Genomic DNA, 27017 nt, shown 5'->3' on the forward strand with positions numbered 1-27017 from the left:
TCAGGACATCGTGCTCACATCCGAGACACATTACACAGACTTTGTGGGGGTCTGTGATGGACATGGTGCGATTACAGTCCGGGCACCGATGGAACCCCGATGCCATGGCCATGGAAAATATTGAGCCGCGGTACAGTCGACGGCCAGTAGACCGCGAGGGCCAAACTCAAAGGTAATCGACGGAAAACGGGTAAAGAACTTACTGGAGTACCGCGGCTTGTAAAAATTAAAGGAGGGACCCCTGTGGGGTAAAGTAATTTCTAGTAATTCCATGAGGAAAATTCCTATCAGGAATCTCTGCAGAGCTCCTTAACCACGTGGCTACTGCTGCATGAGAAAAAGAAGACTGAAGGGGGACCCCTGCTGGCTGCAGGATTAGTGCCATGCTGGGCATGCCCAGTAGGGGCCAGTCAAAGTTCTGGAAACTTTGACAGAAAGTGTTCCGTGATTGGGCTCCATCCTGTGATGTCACCCATATGTGAGGACTACCATCCTGCTTGTCCTGTGAGAATAGGTGCTACCACCCAAGAAAGATCTAGGCGTCCTAGTGGATAACACATTGAAATCGTCAGTTCAGTGTGCTGCAGCAGTCAAAAAAGCAAGCAGAATGTTGGGAATTATTAGAAAGGGAATGGTGAATAAAACGGAAAATGTCATAATGCCTCTGTATCGCTCCATGGTGAGACCGCCCTTGAAAACTGTGAACAATTCTGGTCGCCGCATCTCAAAGTTACAGTTGCGATGGAGAAGGTACAGAGATGGGCGAACAAAATAAGGGGATGGACAAGCTCCCCTATGAAAGACTAAAGAGGTTAGGATTTTTCAGCTTGGAGAAGAGACGGCTGAGAGGGGGATATGATAGAGATGTTTAAAATCTTGAGAGGTCTAGAATTAGTAGATGTGAATCGGTTATTTACCCTTTCAGATAATAGAAAGACTAAGGGTCACTCCATGAAGTTAGCACGTGGCACATTTAAAACTAATCTGAGAAAGTTCTTTTTCACTCAACGCACAATTAAACTCTGGAATTTGTTGCCAGAGGATGTGGTTAGTGCAGTTAGTATAGCTGTGTTTAAAAAAGGATTGAATACGTTCTTGGAGGAGAAGTCCATTACCTGCTATTAAGTTGACTTAGCCACTGCTATTACTAGCAAAAGTAACATGGAATAGACTTAGTTTTCAGGTACTTGCCAGGTTCTTATGGCCTGTTGGAAATAGGATGCTGGGCTTGATGGACCCTTGGTCTGTCCCAGTATGGCATGTTCTTATATTCTTTCCCTTGCTAACATGGAATGATCTGTTATTCCATTGCTCTCCATAGTACTTCCATACTCATCACAAGGCTTCTGTACATTATTGCTCCTATTCTTAAAATAGTTCTTCTGAAGTCTAGAATCATTATGCCTTATTCTGGTATATAGTTTTGTTCTGATCTAGTATTTACATTGAGCCACATGATACCGTGATTACAGATATCCCCGTCTATCACAGCTTTGGTGACACTATCGTTACCAGATTCAGTGGGAAAATACTTCATACAATGATTCTTACATCCCCTATTTCTAGCTGATCCTGCAGCTGGCACTCTCCAACCTATAACAGGAAAGTCATCTATTGATAGTATCTCAACCTTTTATGCAACTCTTCCCAATGGTTTCGAGCATATCCATTTCTGTTTCTTCCCCTTGTGATGGTAACCTATATAGCTACACAAATATCAGACCCCTTCAGTTTGTTCAAAACATGCCAGAGCAAATAGGCTTCTCTTTGCTTACTTTGTATCTCAATGGGTTTAATTCTGTCCAACACATATGGATTTACTCCTCCATCTTTGTCTATTCTATCATTTCTAAAATTAACACAACTCTAAATTATGGGAGGCATTCAGATGGAACCTACTAGCTCTATCCCAAAGTTACAGAGAGTGGCCAGAGTTGCACTCACCCACGTCTCATGGCTTGCAGCACCCGATTGCTCCCACTCTGTGCTGGGAGATGGATATGTTTGCAGATGTTATGCCTTTCCCGGATTAACTGGAGGACCTATCAATATCAAATAGCATCAGCTGGACTGCACAATGATATTACTACCTTCTGATAGCTATTTCACCTTCGCAAACCATGTGAAAATAACTCCACCAACCTTGCACAAATAAGCAGGCGCAAAAATAAATGGACTACAAAATCTGCAAATGCATTTGTGATAAAACTTTAAAGAATAAAAATCCAAATGAAGTGCAGAAACTGTCTGAAAATTGCCTGCTGCTTTCTGCCCACACTTCATACAAAATTTTGCCCATTTCATTAAAAAAAAAAAAAAAAGTAATATTAACTATGGCAGAAAAATATCACTTTCATTGCAAATGTGTTCTTATATCTTCCTGCAGAAAGCAGTTAATCTTAGGCTTGTACAAGAGACCAGCAATATACTTTTGAAGTAAGTGGTGAACAGTTACTGCTGAATTTTATTAATTATGAGAAAAGATTGCCACAGGACTCTCTGCTTTGGACTATCAGGCATTATACGAAAAATGCTACGTAGCTAGACTTCTTCATATGCATCAGAAACATAAGGCACAAATCATAAAGGAAAATTGGTTGTTACCTGCTAATTTTCGTTCCTGTAGTACCACGGATCAGCCAGACTCCTGGGTTTTACCTCCCCTCCAGCAGGCGGAGACAGACCAATTTCTGTGGACTCTGTCATATACCCCCTGAGGTGCCACCTAGAGTCTGTCAGTATTCCACTGTACCCAAGCAGAACAATAATAAAGACTCACAACTGTCACTGAACAACCTCCCCCCGAAGAGTAGAGGAAATGAAGACTCTTAACTGAAACTCAAAAACAATGCCCTATAATTCTGACCCTGAATAGGGGGGCATATGAAACTTACAACCAGAAAGAATGAACTACCGGTCGAGCGGACTCTGGGCTGATCCGTTGTACTACATGAACGAAAATTAGCAGGTAAGAACCAATTTTCCTTTCCCTGTACGTACCCGGATCAACCCAGACTCCTGGGATGTACCCAAGCTTCCCTAACCAGGGTGGGACTGCAAGAGTCCCGTTCGGAAAACATTGGCTCCAAACTCCCAAGCTCAGGTGCCCAGACATAAGTCTATAGCGACTCACGAAAGTATGAGTGGACTTCCAGGTAGCCGCCCTACAAATCTCTTGCAGCGCCACCTGTTGACATTCTGCTACTTGAACCCTCAAGGAATTAAAGGCCAGACCCTTTGACAAGCCCGCCTGAAGGAAATCCAGAACTTCCGGGATTGAGGCCTTGTCAGGATGAATGCGATGTTCCACACACCAGGACTCAAACACCCCCCAGACCCTAACATAGGCTCTGGAGGGAGAGGTTTTACAGGAGTGCAAGAGCGTGGCGATAACCGCAAGCGAGTAGCCTCTCGAAATTAACCTCTGCCTTTCAAAGCCATGCCGCTAGACAGAAGCGATTGACCTCACCAAAATAGACGGGCCCCTGGCGCAGTAGAGTCGAGGATGGAGGAAATCGCAGCAGACCATCAATGCCGAGTCAAGATCTGTAAACCACGGACGTCGTGGCCATTCCGGAGCCACTAGAATCACTGTGCCCAGATGAACTTCTATTCGGCGCAACACCTTTCCGATCAATGGCCACGGAGGAAAGAAGTACAACAGAAAGTCCTTCGGCCAGGGCAGAACTAGAACATCGACTCCCTCCGCTCCTGGCTCTCGTCGCCGACTGAAGAAACGAGAAGCCTTGGCATTGCGGTATGTTGCCATGAGGTCCATGGATGGCCTGGTCCAACGAAGGCACAGAAGACGAAAGGCCTCATCAGAGTTCCCACTCCCCTGGATCCAACTGGTTTTGACTGAGAAAGTCTGCCTGCACATTATCGACCCCGGCGATGTGGGAGGCCGCAATCTTGTAAAGGTGCCGTTCCACCCAGGCGATCAGCAGCCGTGCTCCGTCGCCACCAGACGGCTCCTGGTTCCTCCTTGATGACTGATGTAAGCTGCTGCTGTGGCATTGTCGGATAGTATCCTCACCGACCGCCCTTCCACCAAGGGAAGAAGGGCCTGCATCGCCAGCTGGACAGCCCTGGTCTCCAAGTGATTGATGGACCAGGAGGATTCTGTCTTCGTCCATTGGCCCTGCACTGCCGCTCCCTGACACACCGCCCCCCCCATCCGGAGAGGCTGGTGTCAATTGTGACCACGATCCACGTGGGAATCTTCAAGTCCTCTCCCCGACGCAAGTTGTCTGGACACAGCTACCAATGTAGACTGGCACGCGCCATGTCTGTCAGCGGTAATTGAAGCTGGAACTGCCAGGAAAGTGGCCTCCAGCGGGAGAGCAACGCAGACTGCAGAGGACGCATATGAGCAAAGGCCCATGGAATGAGCTTGAGAGTGGAAGCCATCGACCCCAGGACCTGCAAATAATCCCAGGCCGTGGGCTGAAGCATGGAACGGAATATGTCCACCTGGGAAATCAATCTGGAAAGTCTCTCTTCTGAAATAAACACCTTGCCCAAGGCCGTATCGAATCTGGCTCCCAGAAACTCCAAGGATTGAGAAGGAATCAGATGGCTCTTGTCGGGGCTTACCACCCAACCTAAGGAAGTCAACCTCCGGAGGACCCGCTGGACCACGGTCCTGAACAATTCCTCCGACTTCGCACGAATCAGTCAATCGTCCAGGTAGGGATGAACCAATACTCCCTCGCGCCGCAGGGCTGCTGCTACCACCACCATCGCCTTGGTGAAGACCCTTGGCGCTGTTGCAAGGCCGAAAGGGAGTGCACAAAACTGGAAATGTTGGCAGAGGATCATGAACCGTAGGTACCTCTGATGATCCGGATGGATGGGAATGTGCAGATAAGCCTCAGTCAGGTCCAACGACACCAGAAACTCTCCCTTGTGGACCGATGCTATCACGGAGCGCAGAGTTTCCATATGAAAACGAGGCACCTTTGGCATCCGATTGACCTGTTTCAGATAGAGGATGGGGCGAAATGTTCCTTCCTTTTTCGGCACCATGAAATAGATCGAGTAACGTCCGTGCCTGAGTTCTCCGGCTGGAACTATCGTGCCAAGGTCTTGTAAACGCAGTAGGGACTCGTGTAACGCTTGTCTCTTTCGACGGCACACTCATGGGGAAACCATGAAGCGGTCGCGGATCGGCCGTGCAAAATCTAAAGCTTAGCCATATTCGATTATGCTTAGGACCCATTGATCCGATGTTACCGTGGTCCACTCCTCCAATAATAAGGACAGCCTGCCCCCAATCTTTGAAACCGAGGAGTGAACCGGCCGCCCTTCATTGTGAAGGCTTGAGACCCCCATGAGGTTGGGGGGCTCCATCTCTGGAGGACCGCCGGCCTCGAAAGGACTGGGGCCATGTGTTTTGATGGCTTTGACCCTGATGGAATGATGAGCCTGTGGAGTGGAAGGAGCGAAAACACCGATTTCCTCGAAATCTTGCTCTCTGAGGGAAAGATCCCCTGGTCCTAGGCCTGTCCTCCGGCAACTTATGGACCTTGTTCTCTCCGAGCAACTTGATCATATCATCCAATTGCTGCCCAAACAACAATCTGCCTTTGAAGGGCAGCAAACCCAAATGCGACTTGAAGGATATATCCACCGACCAATTCCGCAACCATAGGAGGAGATGCGCAGAAACCGCTGACACCATCCCTCTTCCCAATGTCCGCAAAAGATCATACAGGGCATCCGCAGTGTAAGCCACCGCAGACTCCAACCTCCCTACCTGTAATGACTGGGCCTCTGGAAGTTCCACGGATGCTTGAAAATCCTGGATCCAGCGGAGACTGGCTCGCTATGCGAAGCAGCTGCAGATGGCAGCCCGGACCCCAAGAGCCGAAACCTCAAAGATCTTCTTCAGATGTACCCTCCAACTTTCGGTCCTGCAAATCCTTCAAGGCTGTGGCACCTGTTACTGGAATAGTCTACATCTTCGTCACTGCTGAGACCACAGCATCCACCTTAGGCACCCGGAGATGATCTAGCGCAGTGGTTCTCAACCCTGTCCTGGGGACCCCCCCAGCCAGTCGGGTTTTCAGGTTATCCACAATGAATATGCATGAGAGAAAATTTGCATACACTGCCTCCATAACATGCAAATTTTCTCTCATGCATATTCATTGTGGATATCCTGAAAAACCGACTGGCTGGTGGGGTCCCCAGGACAGGGTTGAGAACCACTGATCTAGCGTGTCTTCTGGGAGCGGATACAACTTATCCATGGCTCTGCTCACCTTCAAGCCTAGATCAGGAGTGTCCCACTCCTTGAATAAAAGGTCAAACACCGAGAAGTGAAAAGGGAATGACCGCGCTGGGCCCCGGAGTCCCAGCATCACTGGATCCATAGTAGCCCCCAGTCTGGAATCCTCCTGAGGGGCCTCAATCCCCAGTTCATCTAGGATGACCGGAATAAGGGAGTCCAGCTCGTCCTTTCTAAACAAACACACCACCTTGGGGTCATCCCCCTCCACCGGAGGGGAGCCCATGTGCTTGGAAGGAGCCTGGGTATCAAGGTCCACATCCTGATCAGGGACTGGCCGCGGAGAATCCGCTTGATCCGAAGAGTCAGAGGATGTGCTGTCCCTCGGACATACCATGGCCCGAAGCGGGCGTTTCTCCTTGGGTGCACCACCCGATTTCGATGGTCGAACCCGCTTCCAGGCCTCAGAGGAACCTCCTCCTGGCCCTGCTGCCGCAGGAGCCCTGCGAGCTACCTTGTGCCCCTGTGACTTACCAGCCCTGCACGCCTTAAAAGCTTTGTGCATCAAAAGCATAAAATCGAAGGTGAACGATGAAGAAAAGCCGTCAGAATCCTCCTCCTTGTAGTCCACCTGCCCAGCGCCAGCCAAACAGTCCTCCCCAGGAGCACTAGGCCGTGGCGACAACGGGGGAGGCAAAAGCCCATTCCCCTCAGCTGCAGTGTCCTGCTGCCTCATGGTCCTTAAAATGGCCTCCGTTCCCGCGCTGAGCTGAAACGGGTCAAGGCCTGACGCGACAAACTCAGGACGCCGACCCCCCCACCCCCGATTTCACGGGCGCAGCGACCCCAGAAGAGCCCTCTCCCCCTGAGAGACACCCCGTACAAACACCAGTCCAGGAGAGCCGCGCGCGCAAGCTTCCGCACACAGCACAGGCCGCACCACGCGGCATAAGCAGGGACCTAAATTTAACCCGGCCAGAGAGAGGAGCAGGAGAAATCAAAGGCCGATGCGATCGGAGCTGTCCGCGGTCTGAAATAAACACCCACAGCGAGCAAGCTAGGCTGGCAGAGCAGGAGAATTTAAAGCTGCAGGAAAAGAAAATTACTTCCTTACCTGCTAATTTTTGTTCCTGTAGTACCAAGGATCAGTCCAGACGGTGGGTTATGTCCCCCGTCCAGCAGATGGAGTCAGACAAAGCTTCGGAGGGTGCTGACATATCAACCAGTGCATCCTCCCTAGATCCTCAGTATAAAGAATATCAAAGCCAGAATAACAAACTAGAAAGGATTGGATCAAGTGTATCTGAAAGTAGATCAAATGATACTAACAATTGCAACTTGCAAAGAGAACTGTCGAACAGCCTCGAGGAACGGAGGCAAAAGACCAACAGAAAACCAAAAATAGCAATGTAATGGCAGATCGGGCAGGCGAACCCCAGAATCCCAGCAGTAAGCGGGAGGGCGTCTGGACTGATCCTTGGTACTACATGAACGAAAATTAGCAGGTAAGGAAATAATTTTCTTTTCCCTGTACGTTCTAGGATCAGTCCAGACGGTGGGATGTACCAAAGCTTCCCTAAATCGGGTGGGCCCCTGAAAGCCCTGCTCGAATGACCCGGTCACCAAAGTATCCGGAGGTTGGCGACTGTAGATGCAGACGGTAATGTTTTGCGAAGGTATGCAGTGTCTTCCAAGTCGCAGCCTGACAAATTTCCTGAGATGAGACGGACTGGGATTCCGCCCAGGAGGTTGCCTGTGAACGGAGTGAATGGGCCTTGACCCCCACTGGAGGAGTCCGACCCGCACCGACATATGCGGTCACTATTGCTTCCTTGAGCCATCTCGCGATCGTGGTGTTTGTGGCCTGCAACCCTTTTCGTGGCCCCAACTAGAGGACGAACAAGCGGTTGGAAGTCCTGAAGTCGTTCGTAACTTCCAAGTATCAGATTAGGCTGTGCTTGACATCCAAATGTCGTAGAGATCTTGGCTCGCTGGCTGCGAAAGACGGGAGCTCTATCATCTGATTCACATGGAAAGTTGAGACAACCTTGGGAAGGAAGGAAGGCACTGTACGTAAGGATACCCCAGTGTCCGTAAAACGGAAAACTGGTTCCCTGCACGAGAGTGCTTGGAGTTCCGAGATGCGGCATGTGGCGCTAATGGCCACCAGGAAGACTGTCTTCAGGGTGAGGTCCTTGATGGTGGTGTGGCGAAGGGGCTTGAAAGGAGAACCTGCGAGAATCCTGAGGACCAAGTTAAGACTCCAAGAGGGGCAAGGGTCCCGGACCGAAGGCCATAGATGCTTCGTCCCCTTGAGGAAACAGGTGATATCCGGATGAGACAAGAGAAGGGTGATCGGTTGACTGAATGAACGAACCCAACGCGAAAACTTGTACTCGCAGAGAATTGTAGGAGAGTCCTTTGTCCAGGCTGTCCTGTAGGAATGCGAGGACCTGGGGTATTAAAACCCTGCTGCTACGAGTGTCGTGGTCAGTGCACCATGACTCAAAGACCTTCCAGACCCTCACGTAGGCAACCGAAGTGGAGGTCCTCCTAACCTGTAGAAGGGTCGAGACTACCGCGTCAGGGTAACCTTTGCGCTGGAGCCGCCTCTTTTCAAAGGCCAGGCCGCAAGACAGAAGTGTTCTGCCTGGTCGAAAAATACCGGCCCTTGATGGAGTAAACGAGGAAGATGTCCAAGGCGCAGCGGGCCGTCCTCTGCGAGGTTGAGCAAGTCCGCAAACCACGGTCGTCGCGGCCACTCCGGGGCTACCAGGGTGATGGGCCCCCGATGTATCTCTATTCTTTGTAGTACCTTGCCCACTAGAGGCCAGGGCGGGAATATGTAGAGGAGGAGATGACCCGGCCAGGGGAGGACCAGTGCGTCTACGCCCTCCGCCCCGTATTCCCGCCTGTGACTGAAGAATCGTGGCGCCTTTGCGTTTTGAGGCGTCACCATGAGGTCCAGGCAGGGTGTCCCCCAGCAACTGATGAGGAGCTGCATCGCCTTGTCAGAGAGAGACCACTCCCCGGGATCCAGAGTCTATCGGCTCAAGTAGTCCACCTGAATGTTGTCTACGCCTGCGATGTGGGAAGCTGCCAGGCGTGTGAGAAACCGCTCTGCCCACTCCATCAGGCGGGCTGCTTCGAGAGCCACGTCTGCTCCTCATTCCGCCTTGGCGGTTGATGTAGGCTACAGTGGTCGCGTTGTCAGACAGGATCCGCACTGCTAGATTTCTCACGAGAGGCAGGAAATGAATAAGCGCCAAACGCACAGCCCTCGTTTCCAGGCGACTGATTGGCCAGACGGCTTGCGCCTTTGTCCACTGCCCCTGGGCGGAGCTCCGTTGACACACTGCTCCCTAACCCATTAGGCTAGCATCGGTAGAGACCACCACCCAATCCGGCATTTCGAGCAAGGTGCCTTGTGCGAGATGCAGTGGATCCAACCACCAAAGGAGGCTGGATCTGGCAATCGAGGGAAGAGGGCGGACTAGCTGGTAGTCCTGCGATACTGGTTTCCAGCGCAAGAGTAGTGCTGCTTGTAAGGGACGCAGATGTGCGAATGCCCATGGTACTAGATCGATGGTGGAGGCCACGGATCTGCAGATAATCCCAAGAGGTGGGCTCCAGAAGCGCGGTGATGCGTTGGATTTGGTCTCGGAGAGATTGCGCCTTGTCCGGGCGTAGGAAAACCTTGCCCTGAACCGTGTCGACGCGTGCACCCAAGAAATCCAAATGCTGCGAAGGCCTGAGACTGCTCTTGGCGAAGTTCACCACCCAGCCGAGAGATCGAAGGAGTTGAACGACCCGGGAGACCGCCCACTGTCCCTGGGAGAAGGTCTTCGCCCGGATGAGCCAATTGCCCAGGTAGGGATGGACTAGGATTCCCTCCTGTCGGAGAGCCGCTGCCACTAATCATGATCTTTGTGAACGTCCGCAGGACGGTCGCCAATCCGAAGGGGAGAGCCTGGAATTGAAAGTGCTGGTTGAGAATCTTGAAACGCAGAAATCTCTGATGAGCCTTGCGGATTGGAATGTGGAGATAGGCCTCTGTCAGGTCCAGAGAGGCGAAGAACTCTCTCTAATGTACCGCCGCGATCACGGAGCGCAGGGTCTCCATTCGGAAGCGAAGGACCCGGAGGACTTGTTGACCTCCAAGATTGGGCGGAAGGCTCCGTCCTTTTTGGGTACGACGAAGTAGCTTGAATAATGGCCCAAACCCACCTCTCCGAAGGGGACGGGCGAGATGGCCCCGAGATCCAGGAGCCTGTCGAGGGTTTGTTCTCTGAGTCACAAGTGACAAGTTGTGCCTCGGACCACATGGTGAGAAGAGAAATCTGTCCCTTGGGGTGCGAGCAAACTCCAATGTGTAGCCATTCCTTAGGATGTCTAGGACCCACTGGTCCGAGGTGATTTGAACCCACTCCTCGTAGAAGAGGGATAGTCGTCCTCCGATCCGGGGGGGGGGGGGGGGGGGCGAGGAGTGGGTGAGCCTGGCATCATTGGGGGGATTTGGAGGAAGCCCCCTCCCTGGGTGGTCTGTGTCCACGAAAGGAACAGGGCCACGACTGTGTTCTGGTGGATGGAGCCTGGGGCACAGTCTGCCGGAGTCCGCGATAGCGGCGTTGAGCGCGAGGCCGACTCCGAGAAGAAGTGAATGATCGATTAGGCCTCTGGCGGTCCTCGGGCAGACGATGGACCGAGTTATCCCCCAAAGACTTAATGATCTGGTCGAGGTCGTCTCCGAAGAGAAACTTGCCCTTGAAGGGAAGAGATCCCAGGCTGGTTTTGGAAGAGGAATCTGCCAACCAGTTGCGAAGCCAGAGGAGGCGCCTTGCCGAGACCACGGAGACCATGGACCTTGCTAAGACCCGGAGCAGATCGTACAGAGCATCCGCTCCATAGGCTATGACGCCCTCCAGGCGGTCCGCTTGGACTGCGTCCTCCGGCGGTAGTTCCTGGGAGGTGAGAAGTTGTTAGACCCAATGGAGTCCAGCCCTCTGCGCGAAAGAACTACAAATGGCAGCGTGAACTCCCAGCGCCGAGACCTCAAAAACCCTCTTAGGTAGACTTCTAGCTTCCTATCCTGGAGGTCACGCAGGGCCGTCCCACCAGTGACCGGTATTGTTGTCCGTTTGGTAACCGCTGACACCACTGAATCCACCTTAGGAACCTTGAGGAGCTCCAAGAAGTCCTCTGGAAGCGGATAAAGTTTTTCCATCGCCCGGCCGACCCTGAGGGAGGCTTTGGGAGTATCCCATTCCCTGGCCAGGAACTGTAGGAAGGTGGCATGTGTTGGAAAGGCCCGGGACAAGGGGCACAGGCCAGCCAGAACTGGATTCCCTTTCTTGCTAGAAGAGGCGACAACTGGCACGGGGGGGTCCTGGGGGGGTCTAGGGGAGGCTCGAGGTCCAGCTCCTGCAGGATATGAGGGATTAGGTCCTCTAGCTCCTCCTTTTGAAAGATGCAAAGGACCCGCGGATCATCTCCTTCCAGTTGCACAGCGAGGAGCGGATCATCCCCAAGTGAAGACAGCGGATCTCCCCCCAGATCCGGGAGAGGGGCTGCCCCTCCCCCCCGAGGGGAGGGCAAAATGTACCCTGAAGCCCCCCTCCCGAAGTGCCCTGGGCCCCCATGGGTGTCTCCGATAGCCAGGGAGCCTTGGCTGGTGGTGGCTCGAACCCAGAAACCCTAGGATTCTCCAGGCACTGCAGGTAACCATTGTGCATAAGCACAATGAACTCCGCCGAGAACGTGGGGGGCCCGGGGGGGGGGGGCAGTAGGGAGTCCCCGGGGGTACCGGGAGAGCTAGCAAAGGAACCAGGGTAAGCATCGGCGGGGGTATGTCAAAGAAATCCTCCCCTGCATCTCCTGATGGCTGCTGCACGTTGTCCCCTGCTTCCAAAATGGCCGCCATTCCCGCTGAAAGCGGGGATGGGGCCGGCTCCTGTAGTCCATGGCACGCTGGAGCGCGCGAACAAGCTTTATCCCGCGGCAGGGAGGTGTCCTCCCCACCAGGGAGGCACCTTTCACAAAGACCCTCGTGTGACCCTGGGCCTCCGCACGCCATGCTGCGGGACCACAGCATGCTCAGAGGCGACCAGGGGGGAAGAGGAGGGAGGTGAGCCGCTTGGAGCAGACAACCGAAGAGCGCCGCAGGGAGCAGGAAAGAAGCCTCCGCTGTACCCTTATCCCCGGCAAGTGACAGCAGAGGAATGTGCCTCTCTGCTGAGGCGGCCCCGGGGAATGCGCGTCTCGGGGCCGCTGGGGAAAGCGCAGCGAGGGGGGGGGAGGGGCTGGCACCACCAGCATCCACCACCCTAACAGCAAAGAGGCTAGAACCTGTAGGAGGAAACAGGAGAAAAATAACAGAAAAGCCCGAAGGAGCCACTTACCCCACCGAAGGAAGGATGGGGGAAGGGAAGGTGCCCACACAACACTGCTTGCAAGAGATGAGAAAACTCCCACACAGAGCTTCTAACTTTCTTAAAACTCTTTTTTTTTTTAACCAAACTTGAACCAACCTTGAAAACAGAAGAAGAAAAAAAATAGAATTATGGAGAAAAGTCCACCAAACAGGGGAAGCACACGGTTCCCCTACTCCTATCTGCTAGAGTCAGAAAGATACTGAGGATCTAGGGAGGGTGCACTGGTTGATATGTCAGCACCCTCCGAAGCTTTGTCTGACTCCATCTGCTGGACGGGGGACATAACCCACCGTCTGGACTGATCCTGGTACATACAGGGAACCCCAATTTTTTTTTTTAATCTTACAGGGGGCTAACTGAAGGTGAGAGCCGAGACCCCCGGGATCACCTTCAGTGGGCAGTTACAGGGTCCTCAACCCTCTGCTCCTGAGCCTCAAATACCAGGGGGGATGGTCCCACCAGGACCAGACAACCCCCTGGGAGGCTAAAAAGGGGAACTAGCCTAAGATCAAAAATCTGACCCCTCACTAGCCAGCCGCACAAATGGACTACCCCCCCCCCCCCCCAAAAAAAAAAACCAAAACAAAACATACAAAAGACCCTTAAATCCTAACCAAATACCAGACTCCAGGGAAGCACCTCTTCCACCTGCTGGAGACAGAAGAATACTGACAGACTCTAGGTGGCACCTCAGTGGTATACGACAGAGTCCACAGAAATTGGTCTGTCTCCGCCTGCTGGAGGAGAAGTATACTGGGCTGAACCGGGTACGTACAGCGAACAGAGTAATGTTCAATCCAGTCTCCACTATAATACAGTGCAGAGATCTAAAACAGAGAAATTACTTTCCTGATAATTTTGTTTTTTTTTTAGTGTAGACAGATTGACTCAGGACCAATGCTCCCCTGCCAGCAGATGGAGACAAAGCAAGCGTCACGGTGTTTATATATATCCCTGCAGTGACCTCAGCCTGCCAATATTCTCTTCAAAAGCCAATGTGGACAGACTAGTGAAAATATGATCTAAAATATGATCAAAAACAGTCAACCGCAACTGTATTCAACTCCAATAAGCACTGAACTTATTGAGGTTATCAAATCTACAGATGATACAAAATTATTCAGAGTAGTTAAATCACAAGCGGATTGTGATACATTGCAAGAGGACCTTGCGAGACTGGAAGATTGGGCATCCAAATGGCAGATGAAATTTAAATGTGGACAAGTGCAAGGTGTTGCATATAGGGAAAAATAACCCTTGCTGTAGTTACACGATGTTAGGTTCCATATTAGGAGCTACCACCCAGGAAAAAAATCTAGGCATCATAGTGGATAATTTGAAATCGTATGCCCAGTGGGCTGCAGCAGTCAAAAAAGCAAATATTAGGAATTATTAGGAAGGGAATGGTGAATAAAATGGAAATTTTATTTAACTTTTATATACCGACATTCATGAAACATATCGGTTTACATGGAACAGGGGTATTATAACATTAACAATAACGAAGAAGATAAGTTACAATAAAAAATGTGTTATGGGAACTTGGGAAACGAGAGCTGACAGAGGTTTAACAATGAGTTTAACAAGGTAAGTACTGGATGTGCCATGGATCACAAATAGAACACTCTATAAATAAATATAGAATTTATATACAAGAAGATAAGGGTGGCTACAATGCAATGCAGTGGCAGTACTGGAGGGGGATTAACAAATGGCTAAGGTTGTGACTTTCCATGAACAAGGAATTAGGAGGGGGGGTTGAGGGAGGGATTATGAGAGAAAGGATCAGGTTATGGGAAGGCTTGATGGAACAGCCAGGTCTTGAGTTTTTTCCTAAAGGTCAACAGGCAGTGTTCCTGTCTGAGGTCTGGAGGCATGGTATTCCAGATGGATGGCCCCGCTGCCTCTGTATCACTCTATCGTGAGACTGCACCTTAAGTAATGTGTATAGTTCTGGTCACCGCATCTCAAAAAAAAAAAAAAATATATATATATATATATATAATTGCATTGGAGAAGTTACACAGAATGGCGACCAAAATGATAAAGGGGATGGAACAGCTCCCTTATGAGGAAAGACTAAAGAGGTTAGGGCTGTTCTGCTGAGGATGGATACGATAGGGGTCTTTAAAATCATGAGAGGTTTTGAATGAGCAGATGTGAGTCGGTTATTTACACTTTCGGATAATAGAAGGATTAGGGAGCACTCCATGAAGTTAGCAAATAGTACATTTAAGACTAATCGGAAAAAATTCTTTTTCACTCAACGCACAATTAAGCACCGGAATTTGTTGCCAGAGGATGTGGTTAGTGCAGTTAGTGTAGCTGGGTTTAAAAAAGGTTTGGATAAGTTCTTGAATAAGTCCATTAACTGCTATTAATCAAGCTGACTTAGGGAATGGCCTCTGCTATTACAGGCATCAGTAGCATGGGATCTTCCTTAGTGTTTGGGTACTTGCCAGGTTCTTGTAGCCTGGTTTGGCCTCTGTTAGAAACAGGATTCTGGGCTTGATGGACCCTCTGTCTGACCCAGCATGGCAATTTCTTATGTTCTTATGTTCAACCCATCCTGCAAAAAGCTCTTCACTGAACGAGGAAGAACACCGCACTCCTCCAATCAGGCCTCAAGCAGTGTCCAAACCCGCACGTAAGCTAGAGAAGTGGAGAACTTTCAAGCACAGAAAAAGGTAAGAATCACCGCCAAGGAATGTCCATGCTTCAACAGGTGAGCCCCTCTGAAGGGTCAAACCATAAGACAGAACAGAGTTGGATCCTCATGGAGGACCGGCCCCTGCCGTAATAGTTCCATGTAAGGCGGAAGATGAAGAGGTGTTCCCACCAGGATCCTCTGCAGATCTGCATGCCACGGATGCCTGGGACATTCTGGGGCCACCAGGAAAACTGCCCTTTGTGGACTTCGATTCTGCATATGAGCCTGCCCACCAAGGGCCATGGAGGAAAGGCGTACAGTAATTCACCTTCCAGACGGACCTGTACAAGAGCATCAATGCCCAGTGACCACCAATCTCTCCTGCAGCTGAAGAAGCAAGGAACTTTCGCATTTCGAGAGGTCACCAGCAGGTCCAAGGATGGCAGGTCACAGCGGTTTACGATCGGCTGGAACGCTTTGATGGACAACACCCATTCTCCGGGGTCCAGTATCTCCCTGCTGAGAAAGTCTGCTCTTGTGTTGTCCTTTCTGGCAATGTGGGGGGCCGAGATCATCTGCAGATATCCTTCTGTCCATTCCATAAGTTGGTCTATTTCCTGTGCTACATGCTGGCTCTTGGTTCCTTCCTGATGATTGATGTAAGCCACCATTGTTGTGCTGTCCAACATGACACAGACCGCTCGGCCCTGTAACCTGTGGCTGAACTGTAAGCACACTAAACGGCCACCCGTGCTACCAGGTGAGAGATGTTCCAGACAGCCTCCTCGGCCATCCAATGATCCTGGGCTGTCCGTTCCTGACACTAAGCTCCCCAACCTGGAGACTTGCATCTGTCATGAGAACCAGCCATGTCAGAGAGGACAAAGACACGCTCTTCTCGGATGAGCCTCCTGCAACCACCACTGGAGGCGAGAACAGACTTCCATCGGTAAGTGAAGGCGAACCGAATAGTCCCCGCAGCGCCGACACAACTTGGAAGACAGGTCAGGCTGAGACGCCCTAATGTGACAAGCAGCGCATAGGGAAAGGCGCTTGGGCTTCTTGGTTACCGGCGCCATTAGCAGCGGTAGCTGTGCATTCAATCAGCTCGCACTTAAGAACTTTACGCACACAGATCTGAAATGCCTAAGTAAAAGGGCATGATGAGGTACACGCACAGTCAATGCTCCCAGCCGGAACGTATCCTATGCTTTAAAAGTTGTGCGCATAGGCATGCACCCAGAACTATGCACACAGCACGTGCAAAGAGCCAACGCACTGCGCACACAGACATTCTGTAGAGAGCAACATACAGCCCTGTATGTGGATGCTGAGAAGCCGTTGCGTACTCAGGTTCAGGGTCCATTTCACTAGGGCTCAGGCAGTATCATGGGCAGAGATTAGATTGTTGTTACCCGTGGAGATCTGCCAAGCCTTGACTTCAAACATTATATTTATGCAGACGATGTTCAGATCCTTATCCCCATACAAGATTCCTTAGCCAAATCTCTCAAGATCTGGGATAAATGCCTCTCAGCCATAAACACCCTCTTCACTAATCTACACCTGGCATTAAACACATCTAAAACATAACTATTAGTCATATCACCGCAAAATAACCTCTAAGCACTGACCCCACCCCCACCTATTATTTTCCCTTTCAGCGTAAGGGATATCGGTGCTACCATCGACCAACAATTCAACATGAAAAAACATATCAATGCTACCATAAAAGACTGTTTCTTTAAACTACAGGTTCTTAAAAAACTTAAACCCCTGCTTCATATCCACGACTTCCACACTGTCCTTCAAGCAACCATTCTCCCCAAACTCCCTCCTCCTCGGCCTCCCGTTCACAACTATCAAACCCCTACAGATGCTACAAAATGTAGCAGCCAAAATTCTAACCAATACCCGTAAATCCGATCACATTACCCCTGTCCTCAAGGAGCGCCACTGGCTACCTATCTCCTCTCGCATAACCTACAAAACCTTCACTATGATACACTACACTCTCACAACATCAATTGGTTTAAAAACTCCCTCCACTTCCTTTCTTCCAACTGACCCACCAGATCAGCCTACAAAGGCTGCCTATACACTCCTTCCCCTAAGACCACGCACCTCATCTCCACTAACTACAAGCCTTTACCATCGCAGGCCCCACCCTTTGGAACTCTATGCCCTTCGCTTAGAGCCATGTACACAAAAATTCAAAAAGAAACTTAAGACATGACTCTTCAAACAGGCATACCCAGAATAGACCTCGTCCTACCCTGACACCGCATTTTATCTCCTTGTATATACAGTCATTTTTCTTTGTACAGCATATATTGAGGAAAATTAGTTCTTACCTGATAATTTTTGTTCCTATAGTACCACAGATCAGTCCAGACCATGGGTTGAGCCTCCTGTCCAGCAGATGGAGTCAGACCAAAACTGTAAGGGTATCCTATAACAGGACAGAGCCTACCCTGCAGCCCTTCAGTATAACCATTGTCAAAGCAGATTAAAGATAACCAGTAAAAGATCAAGCAAGTAATAAGAAAAGCTAAACAGGCAAACGAGAGAATTCTCAAAAAGTAAACAATTGTAAACACTGAATGGACTCTGTATAAGATCGCTCTTGCATATTCCTCGTGGTCCAACATGGGACGGAAGGACCCATCCTTTTTGGCACCACAAAGTAGATGGAATACTGGCCGGCGCCTTGTTCTTCCGCCAGGACTGGGACTATAGCCCCCAGCCCCTGGAGCCAGGCGAGAGTCTGGCACACGGGGGCCCACTTCGGAGGACCGCAAGGAGAGACAATGTGCAGATCCGGTAGGTCTCGAGCAAACTCTAAAGCGTAATCTTTGCTTATAATCTCGAGGACACACTGGTCCGACGTGATTTTGGCCCTCGAAGAACAGGGATAGACGACCACCTAAGTCTGGAATGGAGGAATGGGCCGGCCGGATCTCATTGGGAAGAGGGTTTGACTGCGGGGCGCTGGGAGGCACCATCTCGGAAGGCCCGACAGCCCCGAAAAGGACTGAGGCCATGACTGAGATCTGGAGGAAGTGCCTCTAGAGGAAGCACCTCACGCCCGAGCAGAATACCTCCACTGGCCCCGGAAGCGGGAACGAGTAGGGAAAAAGGCTCTCGACTGTTTAGGGCAGTCCTCGGGCAACTTATGAACCTTGTTCTCACCCAAGGAGTTAATAAGCTGCTCGAGGTCTTCGCCGAAAAGCATCTTACCCTTAAAAGGAAGTGTGCCCAACCATGCCTTGGAAGATGAGTCCGCCGACCAATTGCGCAGCCAGAGGAGGAGTCTGGCTGACACCGCAGAAACCATTGCCTTCGCCTGGATGCGGAGTAGATCATAAAGAGCATCCGCTCCATATGCTATCGTGCCCTCCAACCGTTCAGCCTGCTCCGCCTCTGCAGGAGGTCCTGGGTGCTGAGCAATTGTTGAACCCACCTAAGGCTTGCCCGCTGCATGAGACTGCTGCAGATCGTCGCTCAGGCTCCCAAGCCCAGGAACTCGATCCGCTTGAGATAGAATTCGAGCTTGCGGTCCTGAACATCCTTCAATGCCGCGGCCCCCACCACTGGGATAGTAGTATGCTTAGTGACTGCCGACACAGAAGAATCCACCGTGGGAATTTTCAATATTTCCAGGCAATCCTCAGGGAGAGGATAGAGCTTGTCCACAGTTCTCCCCACTCGGAGCCCCGCCTCTGGAGCCTCCCTTTCCCGGAGGAGCAGTAATTTATGCATGGGATGGAATGGAAAAGAGCGAGCAGGAGCCCTGAGTCCCGCCAGAACCGGGTCCATGTTGGCTGGCATCGCAGCCATGAGAGGATCCGCTGGAGGACTCTCAATACCCAGTTCTTGAAGAATAAAAAGAATGAGAGGCTCCAGTTCCTCCTCCTGAAATAGGCGGAGCACCCGGGGGGGGGGGGGGGGTCCATTCCCCTCCAGAGGGGAAGGTGTCCCAGCCATGTCAGCGTCCGGATCCTGGTCCGGAGCTGCAGGCTGGGTCAGAGGATCCGGAGGGGGAGGGACCCCCGGTACCACCCGAACCTGACGGAATCCTGCGCATCCAGCACCACGGGAGTGGCCGGAGAAGGCAGCCGTGGAATTTTGGCGGTAGGACGACCTGGAGGGGGATCCTCCTCCTCTTGCAAACTGGCCAGATGGACTTGTTAACAGCACAAATTCTGAGGTAAAACGTGGCCTGGAATTGCCCGGGGGTGGGGGGGAGGGTGGAGGGTGAAGGATCTCATCCTGAGATAGCACAGGGCTCAAAAAGGGAGGGGGAACAAAAAAAAAAAAAAAAGACCAGACTCTTCTCCCTCAGGCAGCTCCAAAATCGGGAGCTCCTCAACTAAAAATAACTTGCTGCCGAGGAGGTGGTTAGTGCAGTTAGTAAAGCTGGGTTCAAAAAAGGTTTGGATAAGTTCTTGGAGGAGAAGTCCATTAACGGCTATTAATCAAGTTTACTTAGGTAATAGACACTGCTATTAATTGCATCAGTAGCATGGGATCTTCTTAGTGTTTGGGTAATTGCCAGGTTCTTGTGGCCTGGTTTGGCCTCTGTTGGAAACAGGATGCTGGGCTTGATGGACCCTTGGTCTGACCCAGCATGGCAATTTCTTATGTTCTTATGGCGTGTAGGCAGCAGAGACCAGAGGAAATCCTAGAGAAACCTTCTCTAATCGCCTCTGTTTCGGAAGACGTCTTTTTTTTTTTTTTTTTTTTTTTAACTTACCTGTGCTCAGCGCTTACCCGCTAAGTACAGGGAATCTCCAGCTGCAGGGGGAGAGGGTTTTGGCCCTCATTGCCTGGCTCAGATTCCTGCACCCGCTGCCTTTCAGCTGCACAAGCAGCAAAGTCCACATCGGGAACCAGCTACCAGACCAAGGCACATCTCTGAGGGACCACAGAAATCACCTCAGGAATTCTCAACTGGGGAATGGACCTTTAGGTATCTCCACAGGAGAGCAAGGGTCAATTTTCTTCAATTTAAAATGTAGAATTTGCATCTTCCATAGGGATAGGTACGTCCACCATTTGCTGGAGATGGAGAATACTAGCGGGCTGAGGTCACTACAGGGGTATGTACACACTTTGTGACATCAGCTTGATCCGTCTCCATCTGCTGGTAGGGGAATATAACCCATTAGTCCTGAGGCCATCTGTCTAAAAGCTAGGAAATTGTGTTTTACAGAAGGTTATCTTAAAAAGTCAAGTGTTTTCTGATAGATTCCACTGTATTCTTTGTATAATAAATTGGTTCTGGATGTCACTCAAATTAAGGAAACCAATAAGTAATCCTGAACATCCTTCAAAATGCTGAATGTTAAATTAATATCTACTGCAAATTTTATACTGTATTTCATGTTAACCATTCAGCATCAGATTAACTCCAGACAGCTTCATCTGGAAATAAAGATTCAGTCACTTACATTCCCAACTTGTTGGTTAGGACCATGCCATGAGAATACCAGGTTCAAGTGCACACACTTACCTCATCCGGGAAATCTTTAGGGTGTGGAGAAGTGAAACGGATTCTGATCTCAGGGTTTACCCTGGAGACCTGGTCCAGGAGATCTCCGAAGCGCAGTCCCCCCCGTTTGGATTTGTAGATGGTACTGAAGCCACGGCTCAAGCGAGTGACCTCTGACGCGCTGACCTGGGCCTCCGAGGTATCCTGGAAGCTGTTTACATTCTGACCCAGAAGAGTCACCTCTTTTACTCCCTGAAGATTATGAGAAATAAAGCAAATACCACAGACTATGAAAAAAGACAGCAATCACAAGTCTGCCCATTGCTCAAAGACGACACCTGCACAATGCAGGATCTTGCTATAGCCTACTCCCAAGCACTGAAATGTGCTCATCACTGGAAAGAACTATGACTTTGGTGGCGGAATACAAGAAAAAGGAGACGGCAGAAGCCTCTGGGGGAAGAAATACTCAAGTTACCTGATCAGAAAGCATCTTGACTTCCTGCAGAATGGAGGAGATGGGGCGACTTCTCTCCCGGCCACGGGTAAAAGGAACAATGCAGTAACTGCACATGTTGTCACAGCCTCTCATGATGGAGCTGAAATCCAACAAACCTGTCATTTTGTCCTATGTTACTACATCATATTTTCAGAGTTAATAATTTGTGACAACAATGGCCTCCAAGCTCCATTCAGGGCTGGCAGGTTCCTGGGCGTTCAATCATTCTGACAGGACATTCAGCATTAGAATATTCGGTTTTCTTGCAAACAATTTAATTGACCTATCATTTCTTAAAAAGTGATTCTTTTATCAAATAGGCTCTTGTGTATGCAATGGCTTAAACTGCATTTTGGTAGAAATAATCCAAACCTCATCAGGGTGCTAACTCCTAATTAAGGAGTTTCAGTAACATTTAAATTTCTGAAGTCAAAAAATCTCATGCAATCAAAAAAATTCTCATACTTTTGACATCCAAATTTATGACAACAGAAATATTTTAACAGAAAAACATACAAAAATAACCCATGAAGCTCATTCCACCCTCATTTTCTGGACTGGTTGAGATAAGTGCATTGGAAGCCTCTAGCTTAAGATTACTTTCACCTCTGCTTCTAGCTAATGTCAAGGACTATGACTTGGCTGAACATTCTGTAAATATTACAAACAAGCTTTCTTTGCATAAGTTTTCAGCTTTATAGAGTTCTGGGATTACTCAAGAAAAGGAAAATTAGTTCTCACCTGTTAATTTTTGTTCCTGCAGTACCAAGGATCAGTCCAGACTGCTGGGGTTATGCCTCCCCTTCCAGCAGATGGAGTCAGAAAGAAAACTGAAAAGCACCACCCATATAACCCGGGGTGCCACCTGCGATCCCTCAGTATTATTGATAACAAAGCAGAATGAAAAAACCATTGTCACTAAAAAAAGGTTTGTGTAAGATAAAAACTTAAATACACTTTTGCAACCAGTGACTTGATCAAGTTAAAACTAAACCTGCTCAATAAATGGAGCAACATGAAATCGCAAAGATAACGACGTAGGCTCTTCAAGATCAGAAACGGACCTGCAGTACGACCTGTCAAGAAATTATGAACAGGTGATTGGACTCTCCTGCATACGGGTGGGCGTCTGGACTGATCCTTGGTACGAAAATTAACAGGTGAGAACTAATTTTCCTTTCCCTGTACGTACCAGGATCAGTCCAGACTGCTGGGATGTACCCAAGCTGCCCTAAATGGGGTGGGATCTGGAGAGTCCCACGCGAAGCACACTACCGCCAAAGGAATCCACCCTCGGATCCCTCACATCCAACCGGTAATGCTTAGCAAATGTGTGTAAGGACTTCCACGTGGCCGCCCGACAAATCTCTTGCGGCGAGACACACTGGCTTTCCGCCCATGAAGCCGCCTGAGACCAAAGAGAATACGCCTTAAGATCCTCTGGCACTGGACGCCCGCAACATATGTAAGCAGAAGCAATAGCGTCCTTCAACCATCTGGCTATAGTAGTCTTAGAGGCCTGAGCCCCTTTCTTCGGACCGCTCCACAGAACAAAGAGATGATCAGACAATCGAAACAGATTAGTAACCTCCAAATATCGCAATAGGACCCTACGGACATCCAACCTCCATAGATCTTATCTTCCTCAGAAAAAGCTGGTAATTCGACGGATTAACATGAAAAGCCAACACCACCTTAGGCAAAAAGGAAGGTACTGTGTGAAGAGAGATACCCGAATCCGAAATACAAGGAAAAGGCTCTCGAAAGGACAGGGCTTGAAGCTCGGAGATGTGCCTAGCCGAACAAATAGCCACGAGAAACACTGCTTTAAGTGTCAAGTCTTTAAGTGTCGCTCGCCGTAACGGCTCAAAAGGCGATCCACAGAGAGACCGGAGAACCAAGTTTAAACTCCAAGACGGACAAACCACTCACACCGGCGGTTTCAAGTGCTTAGCCCCCTTCAAAAACCACATCACATCCGGGTGAGCCGCTATGGAATGACCATCAATTTTACCATGGAGGCTGCCCAAAGCAGAGACCTGGACATGGAGCGAACTGTAAGACAGGCCCTTACGATAGTGGCCCGTCGAGGGGACAAACCGCACTCACGGCACCAGGAATCAAAGACTATCCAAACCTGGACATAGGTAAGCGACATAGAAGTTTTCTGAGCCCGGAGAAGTGTAGAAATAACTGCCTCCGAGTAACCCTTTCTTCTTAACCGCCTCCGTTCATAAGCCTAGTCACTAGACAATCGATGTGCCTGCTCTAAAAATACTGGACCCTGCCGCAGCAGGTTGGGTAGGTGACAAATGCAGAGGACCGTCCACCACTAGGTTGATCAGATCGGCAAACCATGGCCTCTGAGCCCACTCGGGAGCCACTAGAATTACTGGCCCATGGTGAGACTCTATGCGGCGAAAACCTTTCCAATGAGAGGCCATGGAGGAAACACAGAGAAGGACGTGCGGCGGCCAGGGAAGAACCAGAGGATCCAACCCTTCGGACCCGTGTTCTCATCTGTGAATGAAGAAGCGAGCCGCCTTTGCGTTCCGAGTTGCCATCAGGTCAAGGTGTGGGATCCCCCATCGCCTTAATATCATGCTCATCGCTTCCTCCGACAGTTCCCATTCCCCGGTATCCAACTGTTGTCGGCTGAGGAAGTCCGTCTGAACGTTGTTGATGCCGGCGACGCGAGATGCCGCAATCCGGTCGAGGTGACGCTCTGCCCATCTCATCAACATGTAGGCCTCTGACACGGGTTGACTCCTGGTGCCTCCTTGCCTGTTTATGTAGGCCATCGCGGTCGCATTGTCAGAGAGAATCCTTACCGCCTTGTTGCGTAGTACTGGTAAAAAAATGCTGTAGAGCCAGCCGGACCGCTCTGGTCTCCAACCTGTTGATGGACCACCATGCCTGCCACGGGGTCCAAAGGCCCTGAGCCGACCTCGACTGGCACACTGCTCCCCAACCGGAGAGGCTGGCATCGGTCGTTACCACTATCCATTGGGGGCTCTCGAGGTAGACCCCCTTCAGGAGGTGATCCTGATTGAGCCACCAAGACAGACTGGACCGGGCCGGTTCAACCAGAGGCAGTGGGATCTGGCACTCCTCCGACTTGGTCCCAACGCGAGAGCAGTGCCCTCTGCAACGGTCTTAAATGTGCAAAGGCCCAAGGGACTAGCTCCAGGGTAGACACCATATATCCAAGCACCTGCAAATAATCCCACACCACTGGGGAGGGGAGAGAGAGAAGACACCGCACCTGGAACATCAACCAGTCCATACAAATCGAGGGGTAAGGAGACTCTGCCCGTCAACGTATCGAATCGAACCCCCAGGAACTCTATTACCTGAGTGGGTATCAGTTGGCTTTTGGCATAGTTGACAATCCAGTCCAAGGACTGTAGACGACTCACAACCGAACGCACCACCGCGAGACAGAGTTGCTCCAATTTCGCCCAAATAAGCAAATCGTCCAGGTATGGATGCACCAGAATTCCTTCCCGACGTAAGCTCGCCGCCATGACCACCAACACCTTGGTGAAGACGCGAGGAGCGGTCGCCAGGCCAAAGGGTAGGGCACGAAACTGATAGTGCTGACCCAGAACCATGAACCGGAGAAACCGCTGGTGGTGTTCCTGTATCCCTATGTGAAGATATGCCTCCGTCAGATCCAAAGAAGCCAAAAACTCTCCTTTGTGTACCGCTGCAATGACCGACCGCAACGTTTCCATCCGAAAGCGAGGCACACGCAAGGCTTTGTTGACCTGCTTTAGGTCCAGAATCGGGCAAAAGGATCCATCCTTCTTTGGTACCACAAAATAGATGGAGTATCGACTGGTCCAGTGCTCCGGAGGAACCGGCGTAATAGCTCCCAGGGCCCTCAAGCGCTCCAGCATCTGAAGGACCACTTGTTGCTTGCACGGTGGCCCGCAAGGTGACATCAGGAAAAGATCCCGGAGGGGACGAGCAAAATCCAAAGCGTAACCGTGACATATCTAGTACCCACTGATCGGAAGTAATTCGGACCCATTCCTCGTTAAAGTGGGACACTCGACCTCCGATGTTCGGAATGGAGGAATGGGTCAGCGTCCCTTCATTGTGCAGGCTTGCTGTTGCTGGCAAAGGCATGGTTTCCAGCTTGCTGAGGCCGCCTGCCTCGAAAGGAAATGGCCAAGACTGTGCCCTCGAAGCTGACTGTCGAGGGGTATAGCTTGAAGTCCCCCTATTTGACCGAAAGCGATGCTGCCCCCTGAAACGGCCACGGTAGTTACCAGGAGAGCAGCCCGCCCTGGGCTTGTCCTCTGGCAACCTGTACACCTTGTTGTCCCCCAAGGCCTTGATAAGTTGTTCCAGCTCATGCCCAAACAGCAACTTACTTCTAAAAGGGAAGGAGCCAAGTTTGAGATTTGGAAGAGGCATCCGCAGACCAGTTCCGGAGCCACAGCAGGCGACGTGCCGATACCGCCGAAGACATAGTGCGTGCCGAAGGAGATCATAAAGGGCATCAGCCGTATAGGCGACAGCTGATTCCATGTGGGCCCCCTGCTCAGCCTCTCCAGGGGGAAGATCTTGGGCTGTCAACATTTGCTGGACCCAGCGAAGCAAGGACCGCTGCATAAGGCTACTGCATACCGCAGCACGGACTCCCAAGGCGGCTTCTTAAAAAATACGCTTAAGCAACACTTCCAGCTTCCAATCCTGAAGGTCCTTCAGCGCTGTGCCTCCAGTCACCGGAATAGTAGTGTGCTTGGCTATGGCCGTGACTGCAGAATCCACCTTGGGAACCTTAAGAAGGTCAAGCATCTCAACCGGGAGTGGATATAACTTTTCCATAGCCCTAGTGACCCGCAAGGAAGCCTCCGGGGCCTCCCACTCCCATGACACAATCTGTGAAAGTTTTGGGTGGAAAGGAAACGCTGCATACCCCGTAGACACCTCCGAGGCGCCCTGTGACAGGGGGATCTCCAGGTCCTGCAGCACATGCAAATTTAAATGGTCCAGTTCCTCTCTGGAACAGCTGCAGGACCTGTGGATCATCACCCTCCACCGGCGTGACGATATCTCCCTTGTCGTCCAGAGAGAAGGGGTCCTGGGAACCCAGATCCACCGGGTCCACTGGATCGGGCAACCTATCCGGAACCTTACCCCCCCCCCCCCCCCCCCGATTCCCTCAGGGCCTTGGCTGGGAGGAGAGACTGAGTATCCAACTCAGACTTTGCCTCCAAAAACGCCCTGTGCATCAGCAAAATAAATTTCGATGAAAAAGGTTGCCGCCGCTTTAAGGGCCCCCCCCCCCGATGCCTTGCCCGGAGGAGGAGCTGGCTCTGCCGGCAAACCGCGCGGTCTGTGCAGCGGGGAAAGTGGAGGAGGGAGGTCCCCTCCCTCCTCCGAGTCATTGGCATCTGTGGAAGCAGACAAAATGGCCACCATTCCCGCGTTAATCGGGAGCGAGCTCGGCCCCTGCCTCCCTGCCTCGTGGTCTTCCCCCGGCCGCCTGCGCTGCGAAACGGACACCCCCTGCGGCGAATCGTTGCGCTGCGAAGGCCCCTCGCCCCCGGGGAGACATCTGGAGCAGAGGCCTTCACGGGAGAGCCGGAGCCCCGGCTCTCCACAGGAGCTGCATGTCATCCCCCGAGGCATGGTCTGCAGCCGGGTGGAGAACTCCACCCCCTCCGGAGACCTGGGAGTGATGGCAGGCGCGGCTG

General features: G+C 50.9%; 1 protein-coding gene across 1 annotated transcript in view; it reads right to left on the reverse strand.

Annotated features, from left to right (window-relative positions):
- CDK5RAP1 (CDK5 regulatory subunit associated protein 1) overlaps positions 1–27017 on the reverse strand; it is a 180182-nt gene that overhangs the window by 53412 nt on the left and 99753 nt on the right. Inside the window, 3 exon segments of the mRNA XM_029612413.1 lie at positions 1945–2042; positions 20829–21059; positions 21286–21406. Coding sequence (XP_029468273.1) covers positions 1945–2042; positions 20829–21059; positions 21286–21406 — 450 coding nt within the window.

Source organism: Rhinatrema bivittatum, chromosome 8 (genome assembly GCF_901001135.1).
Source record: "Rhinatrema bivittatum chromosome 8, aRhiBiv1.1, whole genome shotgun sequence".
Lineage (NCBI taxonomy): Eukaryota > Metazoa > Chordata > Amphibia > Gymnophiona > Rhinatrematidae > Rhinatrema > Rhinatrema bivittatum.